The 20,845-nt window shown below is 35.9% G+C and overlaps 1 protein-coding gene across 4 annotated transcripts in view; it reads right to left on the reverse strand.

Annotated features, from left to right (window-relative positions):
* LOC135162448 (meiotic recombination protein SPO11) overlaps positions 1–20,845 on the reverse strand; it is a 31,838-nt gene that overhangs the window by 421 nt on the left and 10,572 nt on the right. For 2 of the 4 annotated variants that reach the window (XM_064120925.1, XM_064120923.1), the window contains exons 2-4: positions 1,439–1,519; positions 920–1,377; positions 55–412 (exon numbers count right to left, since the gene is read on the reverse strand). In XM_064120925.1, the coding sequence (XP_063976995.1) occupies positions 55–412; positions 920–1,377; positions 1,439–1,509 (887 nt within the window). In that variant the 5' untranslated portion in view covers positions 1,510–1,519. Of the gene's footprint in view, positions 1–50; positions 413–919; positions 1,378–1,438; positions 1,520–4,223; positions 4,342–20,845 lie in introns of those variants that run through there. The other 2 variants (XM_064120922.1, XM_064120926.1) reach the window with 2 other exon arrangements.

Raw genomic sequence — 20,845 nt, forward strand, 5'->3', positions numbered from 1 at the left:
TGTTGGAAAAATGGAACAATTCATAGTTAAGAAGAATAATTATTTCGAACTCACTTATATACACACATGATATCGATCCCGTGAGGATCTGCATCAACCAGAATATACGCCTCAATCCCGAGGAACTCAATCAACATTTTGACAAATTTTCTCGTCGCTGCATCGGGATATCCCTTTCCGGTAACGAGAATGCAGTTCATCTTGTGAGTGCAATCCTCTTCGAGTAGTCTTTGAAAAACAGCGTCCTTTTCAATGATAACTAGCGAAGTGGCGGATGATTTGAGTGATATTATGGGAGACGTAATTTGTGGAATCAACACGCCTCCAGGTACTTCACAATCGATAATCTCTCTTGTTTGGAGCGTCAATTGTAAAGCGCCTGATACCAGCCCTTTCGCGGTCGCTATAAAACCTGAGGACAATCTCATTTATTCCACTGATCTTACCTCCAAATGTTAATAACTCCAGCATTTTTTATTTACTTTAAAAAACATTCTCTTCATCAGTCGAGATAACATGAAAATAAGGCTGCAGGTGAGATTTGCAACTCAATCAATTTGGCTCAACAATCAATTGTAAGGATGAGTCGAAAATGAGACTGTGATTAAGTTGAGACTGTCGTCAAGATTACTCTCTGCAAATTTTTATAGGAATAGTCTTTTTGGCTTAGATAGTGCCCACTTTTAATTATATTCATCTAATCAGAATAAGATCGGGACAGGACTGCCATTAGAATTTTTCATCGAGACCGATGTATATTGTAATCATCTTATATTGATTCTTTACAAGACTTGAGAAAATATTATCTGGTCTCATCTGCAGTTCTCATATGGAGCCTTACACTAAAGACAATGCTACCATGTTCAAAGGCATCACTAAATTAGCATACAAAATTATTGGTATACGAAATCCAGCTGACCTAGCTCCCAAGTATTACACTCCATAATTTTAGCGACATTATTAATAATGCCATCAGTAATGCTCTGTTGCTCGATAAAGCTCCTCAGAGGTCCACCCTTGAATTCATAATACACAGCCCTCTTAGTCTGATATTCATTAGCAATGAGTAACTTGTGCGCTTTGGCGGCAATTGTCATCATAAGGATCAACTTTATTTTTCCCCTTTTGAGTGAAAAATCTACAACGCATCTTCCCTCCTGTTTGATTCCTCCATCCACCCCGATTTCGTGTGAATGGATCTCCTCGGCGTAGGTAGCTGTCGCATTACTCAAATCGTTTTCATTGTCATCATCGCATTCCATCGATGGCCGAAGCATTGTGTTTGAATAGGATGTATGAATTTTTGGCAATTGTCTAGCCATTATTTGCCTCATTATCACGAGTGCCAAATTTTCCAGTCGATCTATCAACGCTTTCCTATGGAATTCCTCGGCCATTATTTTATCGCTATGCAGGGATGTTTATTTTATTCACTCACCTGTACGCCGAAGTAGGTGTCAGGGGAATATTTATTACGTGATCGGTGTATTTGGTAGTTGTTTTCGTCATAATTTGATTTCTGAAAGTAAAGAGTTCCATCATCATCATTAAACTCGCCATTATTTTTTAAAAACTGAACCAGTGATTATTAGGAGAAAGAATAGAAGAGCTCAACTGAGGTTAGAAGGATTTGGAGCATTGAATAAACTTATGTTACTATTATTCCTCGATGTAGCACTCATATCAAGTAGCGAATCTCTTGAGTTGTAAATTTCAAAGGGACCCTCCCGCTGTGCATTTATGTGAACCGAAACCCAAACTTTAGTTGGGGGAAGACGGTATTTGGAAGGATAACATTATTGTTTGAATTTTTAATCGACATATTCAATTACTTGGAATTGTTTCAAACGGAACAGAATAGAATAAAAATGTATTCAACTAAAATTAGGAAAGTTTTAACTAATAGAAATAATCACTTCTGTGGTTGGAAGAATGAAATATATGAATAATTTTTATATGGATTCCACTGAATGAATAAAACAAAAATTAATAATAATTTGTGCTTTTGCAGGGAATTCCCATTCAATAATTTTGGTACCAATTAATTTCATCTGTAGTTACAAAAAATCTCAAGTAAATCCATAAAATGGTATTTTCTTTTCTCTCTCCTGCTGGTAAAAAAAAGCCCTCAAATAAATAGTAAAAGGGTACACAATAAGAAGGAACGGTAATGTTACATTGTGCACCAAGTGTGCATGCGAAAAACAGCTTTAAGAAGGCACTCAAGGCTTCAAATAGCCCCTATAACCAACCTCATACACCTCATACAGTGTATGTCCTTGAATGTCTACCCAGGTTTCGATTGTCCACAAAATATCGGTTGAGGGATGCATAATGCACATTCGAAGTTTTTCTTTCAAGAGACTTCTGAATCCACCAGAAGCTTAGGTGTGACGTTTGTGTGTCTGGGTGTTACTTCTTTGGGGCACTTGTCTGCAGACGATGAATGAGAACTATTCTAAATATTCGTAATCCATTCTATTATAGACAATTTCCAGTGGTGTGAACACTTTGAATCGGTGTTTTTTTTCACTCAGTAAGGACACCTAGGCGATATACGATCCTAATCTGAAGATTTTCCCTTATAAGTGAAAGTCTCAGTTTTGCATGCATAAATATTAGCTCATTATTAATCAATTGAAAGATCTCGATAAACCAATAGGACATTTATTATAAATAAATAAATTTGATGTATGCTTTAATAAACTGATTTATACAAATAAAAACTTTATCAATTGACATAGGCCGTTGGGTGGTATTTTTTATCAATGAAAGTAAAAAATAAAACCGTTGAGAACCGGTAAGAAAATCCAAAAGGCCTATTACCTCCTGTGCACATCGATAACATCAAATTTGTTCAAACAGTAGGACATTATATTCCTTTCACTTTAAAAAATAAAGTGATCCCCGTAGTGTTTCTAGAACCAATTCCCAATGCTCAGTGGTTCAATTTCAAAATCAACTCGAGCATTGAAAACAAAAGGGGACAACTAAAATATATAAGTAACAATAGCATAATTCCCCGGGGTGTTCAATGAAAAATCGCTGCCACGAGATTTTTTCAGTATTTTATCGTCGACGAAAACTGTTCCTGTAATCTGAAAAAAAACACTCTATACCCCTGAAGGTAGGGTCATGGAACATTTATAGAGTGCTCTAGAAAAGTTACCACATTTTTTGAGGGCTATGAGGGATGCGGCGACCGCTGTGTTCACACACTCGATGTGTGCACATCCACTCGACTTTTATACACTTCTACAACAATGTGAACGCTTGGGAAAGTTATATTTGCGAATTCATCACGATGGATATTTATAAAATTTCAAATCTAAATGCCTTGAGCATAACTGGGAAAAGAAGATTTTTTTTTTAATGAAAAATTTAGTACATGAAAAAAACTTTTTTAAAATCACCCATTATGATTACAGTTTTTCCAATTTTATGATTATGACACAGATAGCTTGTAAAAGGCAATTTGTCAGGAAATTTCATTTTGACAAACTTATATATTTATTCCTATGCGTTTTGATTTTGCGATCACCTCTGTTGTTGATGATGAAAGGCAATCAATACTCAGCCAGATGGCGAGCTTATCTACCAACTGAAATATGTGGTGGAGCACTCATAGCCACTGTATCCGGTCGTGAATTTTATTTCAACCACAGTTGCGCCTGTCGATTTAATGAGAAAAACTGAAGAAAACGCGACGACGCGTGGCAAGCAAGCTCTCTGCCTCCGACATGTCTTGGTGGCATCTGCGCATATCGAGTTTATTAACCATTGGCCAAGGAATAAGAATCCAGTCAGCTGGAGTACAATTAGAAAAATCATCCTAGCAGCTGTAGCGGGGCACAGGTTACAACCATATATGTATGGCGATGTAATGTGGATGTCGTGTCATCCCGTTTAAACCTGTTAAATCCGCCGATCACTTTCATTTTCTTTCATTACAAATTCTAAATAGTAGTTCAGCTATATAATATTTAATTTAAAAAAAAGTCTCTGTATACCACGTGACAAAAAGAAATTTATAAGAAAAATTCTAGCGCCAGTACGGAAGAAGAGGCGCGAAATTGACATTTTTTTACTCCTAGCTCAAGGCTTGTCTATTTAGTTAATCTTCTTAAATGATTTTCAAAGAAAAATTCTCACTGCTATTTATTGATAATGACGGGATGGGGAAAATGCTGGGGTAGTGGCAATGATGGGTTCATTCACGGTACCTGCTATTTTAAAACTTGGTCAGTATCAGCTTCTGTTGACGTTTCCATGTGAATCATCCAAAGATGTGGACTTCCTTGCCAACGGCGGTGGCACGAAACTCATATAATTGCCGATACACTACAGACAATAATTATTACAGTTGCATTGAAGCTTGAATGCCATCCTTAATAATTCAAAAAAACCTCATGCAAAAATTCCCATATTAGTAATTTTTAATACCTCCTGATATAACTTGCAAGCCAATAATAGTCTAATTGGATTTAATACGCAGTAAAGTGGGTGTTAAATCATTAAATTATTTGACATTTCAGTAACAACGCAATCAATGAGAAAAATCAACGTAAATTACGTTTTGCTATATATTTGAATTATTATATAGGTTAGGTTATTCCTTCATTTAGATGGAAAATTGTGGATTTCCCTTGACCCCTCTCTTATCTCAATTAGCTCCAGCCACTAGTGATAACGGGCTACAGTTACGATATAAAAGAGTCGAGCTTACGGGATTAACAGAGTGAAGGATGAAGAGCCATCGTTCGCCTTACGGGGATCATTGTCTATAGGTTTTGATAAGGATACTGACAATCAAAGTTACGATAAAGCACGTGTTCGTTTTAAGGGTGCTAACATTGACTAATAATTCGCATTTTTTCTAAACATTGGGATAAATAAAAAATGTATCACCAAGACTTTTCTTAGGAAGTGTATGAATTTAAAAAATTGTTTAGAAACGTTTCCTTACTAATTAGCGAATATTTCATTAGTAAGTGTAAAAGACGCTGTCCATTATTAATGCGTAATATCTAATATTTTCAAAAGGACTATTTTAATCTTCTGCCCTAACGTAAAAACTATTCCGCAAAAATTGTTAGTTAGTCTCTTTTAAATTCAACCTTTCGAGGATAAAAATTTTCAAGAAGAAATATTTTTTCATCCAGAGATGTATGTGAAGCCTAGCGATCAGTATCGGAGATCACCATGCAAGTGTCCTGGGCGCAGTCTTCTTCTCCCCTAATTTATCGTTCTCCCCGTGGAAAAAAGTTGCAAAGTAAAATGAAGAATTTAGTTATCCCACAAATATATGATAATTTTTTTTTCGTTTCAACTTGTTGAATTATTATAAATCTAAAATGTAAATTTTTCGTTATTAGAAGTCACTTGAATTCTGCCACAAACTTTATTTGTGAATGCAAAGAGCTGGCGTTTTATTCAATGAATGAATTTTTAATTCATTCTGAATGTTCACCCCGTCGTATGCATATCAACTTTCATGAGTAAATGTCCATTGAATCGTGTGTAAGCTAGGGTTACCCAATATCGGAAAGAATGTGTTCATTCGCCGATTTTGCTGTTCTCATGCATGTCTGGAGGCAGCGTGAAACGAAAGATTTTCGTTCATCGACATGAAAGGGTTCAAATCCGAGAGGAATTATTGTTATCCGAATAGACGAGTGGGTGTCTTTACCCGGATGCGTTATATTATAATTGCATTATGTTGGGGAGGAGTGAAAAAGGTTTTAACTGGTGAGAAGTGAATGCGCAACAATAGTTTGGTCGAGGTGATCTGTATCACTGGGGGTATGCAATCCGAGGGGCTCGTGCCTGCCGTGAGATGGACGATTTGGCGTAACCATTGTGACGTCCAGCAACTGATCCTCCAGGTGATACCGCACCATTGTGGGTTGTTGGGAATTTTTCGCTTGTTGTGGTGATTTTGAGCGGAAGAAGGGAAATATTCAGGAAAAATTATAGAAGAATTTTTACATAATCCGCAATGGGGAATCATTGTCCCTAAATTCCATCAAGAGATTGGCAGAATCGGAAAGTAAATAAATTATATGGCAATATATTTTCTTAATTTTTTCACAATAATTAGAATTCAATGATGGCAAGCGTCCGAAAAACCATTGTCTGGATAATTACACAGCAATGATTTACTAATTCAATTTTGACTGACACCTTCCTGTCCCTGAGCGAGGACGATTTGTTGGAAATTGCCGTCAGGTTTGTTCGTTAACAGCAATTATCATTATTGCAAGATATCTCACAATTATATATAGAACACTGACTCGCGTGGCTATCTCACCTTCCTCGAGGACGACAAGAACAGGATCCTATACGACGGATGTATTTTCTTTTTATCCAGTTGGTGTCTCCCCTCAATTTTGCACTGGCATGCCCCGGAGAAATCTTTTTAAAGAATTAACAAGAGAAAAAATCATTTGAATTTGGAGATAGATGTATAGCTCTGTTATGAATGGAATAAAAAATATCATAAGAGCCCACGAATTCTATAACGCAAACCGGTTGGTTATAAATGATCTTTTAATTATTGAAACGGACATTATCCATTACTTCATTTCACTTTCACAGAAATATTTTCAAAACACTTACATTTTCCATTATTTATTTTCTGCTCTCTAGAAGAGCCTTGTCAATTTATAATTTATCATGATTAATTTGCCATTTTTCAATGGGATTTTTGCTATCGTTCAACATTTGTCGAATTTTTCTGTACTTTCGCTAGTATCATTGAATTGAAATAGATAAATTATTTTTCAGGTATGTTAACCATTGCTCAGCTCCTCACCGGATAATTCAATGGATAATTTTAAACCGTCTTATAACTAGACCCATATCCAAAAACACGATGATTGTCATGTTTTTGTTCGTGCCATCGAAAGCTAATAAAAAATAAAAAAGCCCAGAATTATTGTATTTACAGTCTTTGCAGTATTCACACGCAATTCGATAATCGCCCAAGGTAGCCACTGCCTCCAAGCTGATAAGCTGTATCATTGCCAGATTCATAATGAGAAAGACGAGAGAATAATTCTCAAACAAATAAACGGCCAATGAAGAGCAGATGTACCTCAATGCCTGTAGGAATTGACCTCATCAGCATTCTCGTGACCTTATAGTTCCTCGAAATGCCAGCCTGGTCTGCATTTTGAGCGTCTTAACACAATCCCTTCCCCCCTACATAATTCGCTTGAGGACCTTGGAGAATTTTCCAAAAACGAGGTCTAGCCTACGATATCGAGGCAAGACTCAACAATTAATTTTAAATAGTCAATTCTTTGGTTACCAGTGATTTGGAGCACTTTGGATTTCATGAAAAAAATACAAAATAATTCAATTCATTCATCAATGTCCTTGCTCCAAATATTAGCAGTTAAAAAAAAACATAACTTTATTATTTATTATAATAATAGTATTATATAATTATACAGCAAGATAATTGGAAAATTGTTATAGATTGTAACACTATAATACTGAAATTAATAATATAATACATTAATGAAATTCCTATGAATTGATATTGGCTGTCCCATTTGTTATTTGCATCAAAATAAGACTAAGACGATAGTAACTATCTTCATGTTTTTTGAGAGTGAGAGTAGATTGGTGAAAATATTGCCTTATTTCGTCTCGTGTGCAGCCCTAACGAGGACAGAGAAATTTCTGTCAAATTTACGGTGCATGGATTTACTGAATAATCGGAGAGGAAGTTACGAAGGTCAACGCGATATAAGAACGAAAATTTAATCGGATATCGGGATCGTTCAGTACCGCCATATAAGACGCATCCGGTGGCAATACATAAGAATAAATATCGACCGGTTTCCCTCAAATCAGTGACAACATTTATATTTGGAGATAATTTATTGGGAGCAGTTGTAACGAGATCGATGATTATCATCAGTTTTAATGCGAAATGGCTGATAGAATATCATAGGCGGACGCGAACGGAGCCTCATGTTCAAACATGAACATTAATAAATATGGATGGTGGGGACGAAATAAAAAGATTGATTTGAGAATATCAATATTGTTAATTACGAGGGGTATGTTGTGATGGCTCAGACTGGTTAGTCTACTCTATCACGTACACCATCACTCGGTTGATGGGTACTTGCACGAACTCGCTTACTGTAAATCGCGCCATGCTGATTTACTGAACCATTTTCCGGCCACTTTCATCTCCTTCCGTGTTACACATTCCAGAGTGGAATAAGAACATTTGGAAAGTAATGGACAAATGGGATAAGTTATTGCAATGGTTATTATCGAAATTATCGATATTAAAATTATTTACAAGTATCGCACTATTAAAGCACTATAGGTATTGAAAATAGAGACACATAGAATCATGCTGAATAAACTTTAGGTAAACATTTCTTATTATTTGACACTTGTAATTCAGAAAGTTTTGAATTTTTGTTCACTAATATCTAGGCTTCGAACATTTCAAAACAAGTCTTTAAAGTTAATCCACTTGTTTTCTCTTTCTGGTTACGGATGGACTTAAATTTTCCTCAATACAGACAAAAGTTATCATTATTGATCGATCGCATTCTCACGTCGGAATTCTTCAGAATGTAAAAAGTTCATGATTGATCAGAATCCCCATAAAAAATTCCCTTTCTACAATTGCTCGAAAAGTAGAATGATTTTGTCATCAGAGACGCTGTAAAAAAAAGAGAAAAAAACATCCGAATGTTATCTTGATCCCACGGTTTACACGACAGATTAATGTGTGGGATCGAGCCCTCTTTACTGAATTGACAGAATAAGAATTGCGTCTCTCACTGCACATATGATGGATCACTTAACCATCGAACAACTCACACGTACCTTTTCCATTATTCTTTTTCGTCTCCCCTACGTGTTTGAGAAAATCTTATTGTGACTTTGCGAGACACCGGTAGGTATCAGAGGGATGTGTCAAAGAAGACGAAGAGGTACACTGAGAGTGAGCAAGGTGTAAGGGAAATGAAAAGATTAGAAAGTAAATAAAAGAATGGAGAAATATTTGATTGTGAAATTATATGATATAACTCTCTCTCGCTCTATCGCGGACTCTCACACATTTGCATGTGTACTGAAAATGGCTCGGGGTGATCCCGAGGGGTCCCCTTTCTTCACGTTACAAAAAAAGTCAATTTTGATTTGGTATGGTCTTAAGCCTCCTCTATAAGAAAATACCCATCAACGCGATTGTAATCCTCAAATTGTGATAGACGAATAAAAATACGAAATATTTTTTTTTATTCGATTAAACTAATATAATAAGCATAGGGAAAAGGAATGCTTTTGATTATAATCAGATTAGTATTTTTTACGACTAAAGTTGTTCATATTATCCGATGCAAATGTGTGACAGTGCGTCGGTAATTACGAGCGCCAGGTGAATATGTCTGAATGATAAAAGGTATAATGGTATAAAAGTTGGAAAAAATCCCTGCGGAAACTTGCTCACCGGTGCGGTACATATAATCCATACGTTTTCGATTTTCCTTTTTTTTATTCTCTGCGGCACATGCGACGGAGGTATGAGCGTACTCTGCGGTTAACGTGTCTAGGAAAAATATTGCAGCTGCAGCGAAGATACTCATCGCATGGTTTAGAATCGACCGTTCCTTCGTAAAGTAATACGTTATTTTTTACCGCCTTTGTTTTGTTTTTCTTTTTTTTTTTTCTCTTCATTTTCTTGGTGTACATTTGAATTGTCTGCGAGGGTATTTAAAACTCCTGATGAATGGATGCTTGGAAAATGTTCTGATAGAGTATTAATTTGTGAATTGGCTCGCTATTTTTTTTAAGTTGCAAATCAATTCAGGTTTTCAAATAAAAACCCTCTTTATAGATTACGATTACGAAGATTAAGATTTACAATGTGTATTAATTTTTGCAGCCATTGCAAAATTACAGTATGTTAATAATTATGAAATAGCAATTGGCCAACAAACATCCAAATTATTGAATAAGATAAGAGCCAGATGCTCTTCATCTCTATAAGACACTAGAAAATTGATATTGAGTAAATTCGTTGCTACTTGAACGACTGCAGCATACAAGTATAAATAAAACTAACCATCGATAGATATTTAACTTAAGCGTTGTATCCATTTGCTAATACAGATGAATGAATAATATATGTATCATCCAACTAGAGTATAAATGATTCGCTAATAAATTGAGTGTTTTGAAGAATTTAAAAAAATGAAAGGTTTTTGGGATTTCAACAGAATCGACGTTCATTTCCCCCCTAATCATCAATCGGCTAATTAGACTCGTAGTGCATGGCTTCGTATATAACATTGAAGAAATACACCTGCAGGAAAGGATTCCCCCCTACCGAGCCTCAACTGGACCACCTTCAGCATTTCCAGTCGCCGTTGTATTAATAACAGTCCTCGTCCAAGAGATGAAAAAAAAATCACCATTCAGTTTTGTGAAATTAATAATTTTTTTCAACTGTTAGAAATTTTTGAAATTTAATCAACAGATCCATTTGAATTTTCACATCTCTTGGAAATTCTCCTTCTTTTGTGTACCGAAGAAATTCAATTTCCGTTAATGTTCCAGAGCATTGAATGATTTATCAGCAAGAAAATTAATGAAAATTTCATATAATCTATTGATGTAAAAAACTTGAATATATTTACCTTTACATTCCAGGAGCAATTTACCAACAGCAAAAGTACATTATTCAACTTGAATCATTTACGAGGTTCAATAGAATCAAGCACACATTCATTCTTTTTCTCTATGCCATAATATTGTCAAAAATCAATTTATCAACGATTGAACGACGTACTCCATGTTGAAAAAAAAACTGATCTCTGTAATCCCCTGTAACTAAATAGAAATCACACGGTCATAAAGAATCAAGTGCTAAAAATTGATGGTGTGAGAATCCCCAAGAACTCGATGAGGGACACTATATTCTCATTTATTCATCTCCATTTCTCTCAATCCATAGATTCCCCAGCCAATGTAAGACGTTTTTTTCCTCCCATTGATTCTCCAAGGATCCAAGCCAACAATGAAAGGAAAAAAATAGGCTTAAGAAATCCGTAAAAAGGCAGAAGTTGAAATCCCGAAAGGCCTTTACTTTGAATCCATCTGTCTATCTGGATATAGATTTTTCTTCACTCGCTTGACCATTTAGTGACTTTGACCACCTAAGAATTCCTACCAATGCAAGAAGGCATGGTCGCGTGGTGGGGTGGAGATCTCACAGCCCCATGAGACTATTATTCCGAATAGCCGTATTTTACATTTCCATGTGAAGTGATCCAGCGGAGGTGAAAAAATCCCTTTGTTGTGACACTCCACCTGATAATTTGTCCACCTTCTTTCCTTTTTTTCAGAGGTGAAATAAACACTTAAATACGCCCGGTAATCCGAATATGACACTCTATTAAATAAAGCAATGTAATGGTTTTCGTTATCTATTTTGCCTAGTTTAGTGGACTTGAATTTTAACATTTCAACATCAAAACGTTAATGAATTCATCAATATTTATAAGTAAATATATATTTTTCATTATTATTTTGTATTTTGAGTCTTTGTAAACGTAAAATAAATTCTTTTTAGTTATCAGCTTTGACATTTTTTCTTAATTGAAATATAATTTTATTGTGATTAGACTATCATAATCATAATGGTAAACATGCTTTATATTGCTAGATTTTCATTGGTATAATTGATATTAAAGAAAGATTTTATCAAGTTGAACAATTGATGAAGGCCGGAAGGAATTCCCCTTAATTTCCCCTTAATATAATAAAATATTGTTTCATTGAGAAAATTTCCGAATGTTCTTCCCAAATCAAATGGAAATAGAGTGAAAATAATATCCAACTACGTTGGAGGGATTTTTGTTGGGGAAAGTTAATACTGACAGCTGTGGAGAAAAATATCTATGAAGGATACCAGAAGAAGATGTGAAAAACCGATATCACATTATTTATTAAGATACAAGGGTTGCGATTCCCAAACTTTCTTCAACTGTCTCAACTGTCTTTCTTTGACCCCCCACAGTCGTTTCCCAATAGGAGATAAAATCAAGTGGACACCTTTTCTCCATTTTTTATAACCGCTGCATGACACCTCGGGTAGTATCCGCAGTGACGTGAGCTTTTAGTCGGCAATTACCTTGTAAACCCCTTATTGGAGTCTATTTTTTATCAGTGCCTTTTCCAAAATTCGAGCAATATGATCTGAATCATTATTTAATTGGTACTGAGGGGGTGTGGAGAGAAATTAAACACATTCGGACACGCTCACTGGAAGGGTCATATCCACATTTCTCCCTTCGCCAGACAGAGTGTCGAATTAAGCCTGAATTAGTCTCGATATCATCGCGCCATTTGGCTGGATGAAGGCACCGCTCTCAATGGCAATATAATTGTTTAATTTATAATGCTGCAGAATCGGCTGATATCAATCTTACAGAAATTGGAGGGCATGCTCATAATGAACAATTCGTCTCTTTCACGTTTAATGAAAATAATTTTTAATACTATTCTAAAATTTTCTCTGTTAAACAAATTTTTTTTTCCCACCGGGTTTTTTTCTTATTTGAAAGCATTGGAGTATTTTGTGAAAAATTTCAAACCTTTAGATTTTGAATGGCAATTATATAATCAAGGAATTATTATACCGACGGAGAAGTATAAGAATATTAAAATTATAATAATATAATCTATAATCTATCATCATCTTCCAATTATATAATTGTATATACTGCCATTATAATAATAATGTTACAAATGCCGTACAAACCCAATCGCAGTTTTTCTAACTGCTAATGTGGGAGTAAGACCTGAATTATTAAGCAGATGGATTGAATTATTATGTGTTTTAAGCAAAATTTTAACCAAATACTTGAAATCGCTGGTAAATTCAAAATGTAAGCAACAGTGTAATCTCGACGAGCGGGTCTCGTCTTGAGCAAGATTAGCATAAATCTCGCGTACAGCACTGAATACGACAAATCCATTGATTAATAAATTAATCATCACCATTGATCATTGGCTCTTATAATGAATTTTCACGAAAAAAGTCATACTACAAGTTAGCCGTACAGTTCGCCTTGCTGGAATATTTCAATCACGACTCATGATAAATATAATAAACCGAGAAGGCAAGTGGGTGATTTCTTATTGCGCTCAGTGCGCTAAAATGAATATGAATTTAAATCAAGGTGTTAATATGCGCTAGCTCTTGGAGGAGAGGAAAGTAAGTTTTACATATATATATATATATATATCACGGAGGGAGGTCTCGGCACGCGACCTGAACGACAGTGCTGTGCGTGCATGGATGGACGGCCTACGGCGATGTGGAGATTTTAACTCACTGAGGAAGACGAAGCACCGATGCGCGCATACGGGAGATTTGATGGAAGGGAGATCAAGAATTGGAGATGAGGGACGGGTACATGGCGTCCTTGAAATCCCTAACCTACATCTAGTACCTGCTGGAGATTTCTTTTCGCTCTTGCAACCAGTTTCAATCAACTGATTTCGAACGGCTCGGCTCGAAACTGAATTTTCAGTTAAAACAAAGAATTCCTATGTGTGTACTCCAACTGCAGTATGAAATCACTGAACGTGTGACCTCAATTCTCAATAATCGATCTGGAGAATAACCATCGTGGCATACCAATAACCAAGCCACCCATTTCCATTCGCTTAGCCCCACGAATTCCCAACTGATGAAAAAAAACCATAATGGCGAAATTATTTTCTCTAAACAGGACATTACGATGTCCCGATGAAGTTCTTCGGCATTCACCGAGTATTGAATTTCGTACAATGAAGTGCTTTGTGGGATATCCGTTTACTCGTGAAAAGGCCCCTCCTTTGTGCAGGGGGCGAGAAGAGAGCAAACGGTGCACGCTCGTGCGCGTGCCAAAATGGGAAAAAACCGCAGAGTGACAAGGCCCTTTTTGTAAAAAGGTTTATGCGCTGTTGTGCGCGCATCCTCCCTCGACTATTCACTTCTCATCTCATTGATTTTATGCCATTATTTCTGGTGCGTGATCAACATATGGAGCATTCAACAACCACTTTCCAAGTATTTACAATAAGCAAGAGTTTTTAATCCTTAATAACTCAACTAAAATTCATTGTTTTTTATTTCTTAAAAAAATCATTGAGAAAATAATTCATAAATCAATAAATAAAGTCAAATAATTTACAAATACATAATGTATAAGAGAAATTTTCTAAATGTTCAATAAAGAGTTTCTAATGTCAATTCCCTTATTTCTCTGTATACGGATACCATTGACACAGAAAAACAATTTCTATGGAAAAAAAATGAAAATACAGAATTAAAAATCTAGCCTACTCCTTTATCACATCCAGCACGTTCATATTATCAGCAATACTACCTCCAGCCGCAGTTCGTCCAACCGCAGGCAGGTGTTTGGATTGTCACCGAGTGGTAGTTTTATTTGCGCTTTCTTACACACCGATGTGACCAAAAGGCCTTGTATCACTCGGCGACAGGCCACCACCCCAATGTTCTCGGGCTAGTGATGATTGTGTTTGTGCATTTGAAACACGTCGCGGTAATGCCACGCACTATGCGGGCTCATTAACGGCACGAGCCAAGGAGCGCGCGCCTCAACTCACTCTAAGAGCCCCCCAAACACACCGCCAAGCCCTTCTCCTCCCCCCATTATTACAGGTATAACACAATCTCTAACTCCACTCGACAGTCGCAACCAATAGGTTGTCCTTTGGAAATGTAACGGAATTCATTTGTTCCGGCTTTCCCCATCATTTCACAATTTTATTGTAATTGATTTTCCGATATGTAGGCAGCATTCAGCTTTATCCATGGACACGAATTAAAATTTGATTCATTAGTTTATTTATTTTTTTAATTTATTCCCCCCCCCCCTCCGGAAAAATCAGTTCTCTTATATAGTAGCTTAAAAGAAACATTTGATTGATTGATTAGCTCCTTTCGATTGAGTTCGAAGCTGCAAGGAATAGTAATAAATTTGTATTTGTGTTTTTTTTTTATTTCATCCAGCCTTTCATATTGATTTCCCATTTTGCCTATGCTAAGTGTGCCTTCCTCCGTACTGTTGACCTAGGAGAGCTAGGGCTTTCATTGCACCCCGGAAAAAGTCACCCTTGACTGAATGGCGAGATGAACTTCGACCATATTGCTACTCATTTGGTGGTCATTCATAGATCACTGACACTTCGTGGTACGTAGAGCCCACTCCACCCTACGGATTCTCCTGACTAGTGAATGGAGCGTGAATGCTATAGTTATCTCTTTCTTTTTATGTACAATGTTTTCATGCTGGAAGCATGGGCTAATTAATTTCATTTTTTGGATCTTAATGTTACTTAGACCCAACTTACTAAGTCTTAGCGTAAGTTGGGCGTAATAGATTTGCTAAGAAACACATGATACTGCTCTGGTTAATAGAGTAAGAGAAAATTCCCTTCGATAATCGGAAGCGTAGTGACATTGGTCAGATTCAAAGAACATTGAGTCAAGATTCATTGCAAATGAAACTTTATAATTTCGGCATAATTTTGCAAGGTTTTTTCTTAAAGTGTCAGATACAAAAATTATTGGACTTCTGATGAAACCACCAATTCTCAATTTAAAAATCCCCTAGGTATTCATAATCCATGTTTCGCCATTCATTCCCACTCAAAGCATAATCACCTAGTAATGTTTTTAGCCATCAATAGAAAGATGATCCGAGGATTTCAACTAAAAGGGTCAGAGGAGATTTCTTTTATACTCCGGTATGTCGCAAGACGAGCAATGTGCAGCTCGGGCTTTTGCATAAAGGGCTCTACGTGGCCCTCAACGTTTAGAATTACTTGCAACGTGTGTGGCGCCTCAGGTGTCTTCAATTCCTCCCAAAGGGGCTATACTCATGCATTCCTTCGCCGTTATAGCGTCTCTTAATATAATTTTCTCGAGGATCGTTCAATGATCTCATTAATGACTAATACATAACAATACTAATGAGAGTATTTTTCATTGATCACTACTATATTAATGAAATATTACTAGTCTATTATTTCAGTAGGGAAATTATAAAAGTAGTTAACGTTTCGGTAAAAACTCATATTTTACATAGAGCTCGTTTTGTCTCGTACTCTCTTAAAATGTAGAGTTGCGGGTGGAAGGGTACGGCAATTTAAACAAAACAAGGACCAGAAAATTGTTTAAATGGAAAGGAAACTGTTCGATGTTACGCTTGTACGCGTGGCAACATAACATTTGAGAATAGAAGCGAGTAACTTGTATCATGCGAGAGAGCAGGTGAACCACGGGGACAAAACGATAATACTTCTGAAACAAATACATTATGATTATAACATACGGGCTGATTATCATAGCTGCGGACTTTCCACCGCTACATTATATTGTCAAGTTTTTATCTGTCGGGCATTTATCGACGTGACAGCCATTGCCACGTGCCATCGGGTTAATTGATTTTTTTTTCATAATTTTTATGTGTCATTTGATGAACTTAGCGAGCAATTGTCAGTGGATTTGAAAATATTCTAGTCTATTGGAAACTGCAACCATCACTCTCCCCCTTGTTATCTATACGAAAAATCATTTGTCATTACATCGAGTGTACCTGTACGTGTAATTAATTCGATTTGGTGCATCGATGCACTGTCATTTCTAATGTATCGACATAAGTCAGCAATCGACGCCATAAAGTCGATAGTGATGATGAGACATATTTATCTCCATCTGTGTGATGTGAAGGAACCGATGACACCTAAATAATTCGATACGGTTTACCCTATTTTTATACGGAAATACATTTTTAGAGAAATTCTAGTGTCAATACTGAAATGTTTATGGGGAAACATTAATTTTTTTTGCCTATCCCCTTAATAGATACTCATTCGAAAAGTATATAATTTATACCAATTTCATATATGTATCAAATTTATAAAAAATATATTCAAAAAATATGAGATATATATCTTACTCATATTATTCTATATAAATGAAGTTAATTTAAAATTGTTTTTAATGTACTTGTGAAAATATAATTTTTTTCATATCGGTATTCTGTGAGAAGTTGAAACCTCATTTATAGCCTTGTGCACCGGAAAGATGCGATTAATCAGTTTTTTTCTCACATAAATAACGCTCGTATACACACATAAATATAATGTACGTTTATGTTTTTCCATGTGTTAGCATCACTTTCTTAACATTTCATATACATTATTAAAAATAGAAATAAAATCATTGGGAAATTCTCCTCAGATTGTTGGTAATACTTGATCAATAAGTAGTGCTTAATGATATATGTCTGGCGCGCAACTGATGCGTGGAAAGGAAAGCGTTATGAAAGCTAGCGATCCATGACAAAGCACCGAGAAAAAAAATATACAAAATCCATATATACATGACTGCCGAATTTCTCCGGATGAATCAGTAAATTTCCATACGTAATTGAAGCGATTACCACTTCGCGCAACTGGTGTTGCTGTGATGGTATTTAACCGGGGACCCCCCTCCCAGTATTAATACGGATGGATTGCAGGGCGTCCATCCCCCATGCAAGAAAGGGTCTTCAGAGAGAGGGAGAGAGAAATGAGTATGACACGCAGACAGCATTGTGAGTCTGCGCACACATGTGTTCCGGGGATGTTTGACCATGCGCTAGAATTTTTTAGGGGTTTGACGAGAAGCGTGACGGTAGAAACAGTCGTAGAATTATTTTTATGATGATGAACATGGAGAAAAAAGTGCATTAGCTGTAGAAATAAGTTTTTAGATTTTATAAATCTTTTTCATAGGATGTTATACATTTACACTGCTAAAAAATTACTGTGAAAATTTCAGGTGAAAATACTTGTAATTATTTCTAATCTCAGAAGATCGGAAAATAAATTGAGGGAGTACGCTCTTCAAAGCTACCCCCAAATTACAGGAGGTATAAAGTATTTCTTCTGATAAAGCTAAGGTCCAATCAAATTATATGCCCTTACTGTGCATCGAGATTGAAAAATTGTTGAACATTCAACAATTTTTGTATTTTACACTCAATTTCAATTACATCTCTCATTTTGTATTGAATTTTACTTGGTGAATTCATTAGAAGTTAATTTTTCTTTTTTTTTTTTCGATAATTTCCATTGATTCTTCAACATAGTCTGCTATCTAAAGTAAATTGAATATTTTATTCATAAAATATATTTCTACCATAAGTGTACAACATCGTTAGTACGCAAAATGTCCGGTATTCTCTCTCAAACACATTTCTTATCAGCGATGGATTCGGATCAACTTGTCCAAGCGATGAAATCAACTCGGTACTATCTCCAGGAATATAGTCGACGGGAGGGTCGTATTCCACTACATATTAATGTTGGCTTTGTACCTTAGGGGCTTTGGCCTTTGTCACAGCGGCTTTCCAACCCCCACCGAATCTCATCTCTGGTTGTTAGACAATACCGGACGTTACATGTCCGAGGCTCACTGGAGGCGTGTTTATGACACAGTTGAGATAAACAGATCTCCATATATACTATCGTTGGATAGACGATTAATTAAGTTTGAATGTTGAATACCGATTCTAGGTGAAATGTCAAATACTTCAACGATCTACATTCACAAAATGTGAAATGAAAAGGAAAACAAACAGAAAAATGAAAGAAGGGCAGCCCATTTGTATTTTTCGTTAAAAATGAGGGATGGATGGATGGATTGTAGTGCACGGTGAATCTTCCCACACCAATCAAAGAGGTACCCTTCGTACACAAACGCCCGATCATTCGATTCCCCCCATCGAATCCCCTAACGGAGCCGTCTTCCCTTTTTATCTGTTGGATATACCGCTTAAAAGCCCCTTAATTTTGTTCATTTGTGCCGTCACTATTCCGCTCCAAGATCACACTCGACACCGAGCAAACTATCAGTTTGGCCCTTTATTTACTAATTCGGCAATAGAACAATGATAGTTGTTTTTACTACTAGTCTTACGACTATTACTACAACGACCAGTACTATGACTACTACTAATTCAGAATTAAGGAATAATGAGACAACGTGATACATCTTTTTGGCATTCAATGTGGGCCATTGAGGGGACGTTAAAGTGGCCTTTTATCACGTTGTATCAAACGTTCCGTGCGTGACCGTAAATGACCACCTGGTGGCATCACTACCACCACGTGGCAAAAAAATTTGTTTTTCTTTATTTTTTTTTTTTTGTTTTAGAATTTCATCTAAAAATTTATTGGTAATGTCTATTTATCTTAAAATTAAATTGAAAGAATGATACTGTCTGTATTATGTTCAAACACCTTCAACAGAGGAAACTCTGTAATAAAATTTTCTCTGTAATAACAAGAAATAATTTTGCAAGAAGAAAAAAATATTGAAATTGGAAACGGAATTATGTATATATATATACATATATAAATAGGAAAAATATATCAATTGAAGAAGTTGAATAGCTCGACAAAGAAATATCTAAAGAAGGATGAATGAATCGTTCACGCATTGAAGTAAAAACGGCATTTAAAGAATATTTTTCCCATGGTTATACATAAACGTTTGATATTACACATAAGGGTAGATTCACCCGAACGGGTCACGATGGGGGCACTACTAGTAGTACTCTTCTATCCTCTGTTAGAAGCGTTTGTACACGATGCCCCCCAGTGGCGAACAGCAATACGCTACCCATCCACCGAGCTACCCCATAAACATGTACCACAGGCTCACTTCAGTTTTCAAGTGGCTCATTTCTACATTTGTATTTCCTATACATGAATGACCAAACTTTTGAGGGAGTGGGCGAGTGTGAGACATTGTTGCGATATTTCAAGATGTATGAAAAGTTATAGTTGACAAAACCAAGAAAACTCAAATCGATTCTCTCTTGCAATTTTTCATTAATTTTCTTAATAGATAAAAAAATTAAGGGCTACGAATAATTTCAAGATAATAAAATTGTATTCAAATTTCGTTGAGTAAGTGTAGCATTGTGTTGTAAATAGATCACCAACAGAGAACGTCACACTATTTTTTTCATCGAGTTAACAAAAAAAGCGCGTCCAGGCTAGATTTTTCATACATCGTTTAAAGTGCAAAATTTTAAATATATAAAAGTGTTATGTATGAAATTTCATTTTAAAAAATTTAATATTTGAATAGAATTAAAGATTTTCTAGATAAAAATGAAGGGTATTTATTTTGGTGCCCATTAATTTCGTAAATAACATCGTGCATGTGGTTTAGGAAAGGACGACAGATTCTATGAGAACCCGAAATGATAACTTGATAGTGAGAACATGAATAGATGTGGGCGGCTTGACAAACCAATGATGCGTGACATGACCGATCCGCTTATTCGAATGGTATTCATCTCCGGTACTGGGAGTCACTATTTCACACGTAAAGACTCATTTCAATTCTCAACATGTATGGTATTGTTGAAAGATATTTCACTTTATAGTTGCAGATGATAATAAATCGATAAAACAGTCAAATAATCGAAAGGTAAAATTGAACAATTACAAGGCTTTCAACTATACCCAGAAGAAAAGTTATTAAAACGATGTAACATCATATAACATGTATACCATGCTCGCGAAAGCCGGCTGCAGCCAATAATTCTTCCTGATATTCTTTATTCAATGATCAGTATAGAGTTACTGCTAACATACCATAGATTTACAAAAAAAGCTGTAGGGCACGGGTATGTAGAATGAGAATGTCCGTCGATCATCCATTCTCTGACAGCACAACGGCATTTTCGGTGAGCCTATGGGGTTTGGAAATACTTCTAAAGGGAGT

Source organism: Diachasmimorpha longicaudata, chromosome 5 (genome assembly GCF_034640455.1).
Source record: "Diachasmimorpha longicaudata isolate KC_UGA_2023 chromosome 5, iyDiaLong2, whole genome shotgun sequence".
Classification (NCBI taxonomy): domain Eukaryota; kingdom Metazoa; phylum Arthropoda; class Insecta; order Hymenoptera; family Braconidae; genus Diachasmimorpha; species Diachasmimorpha longicaudata.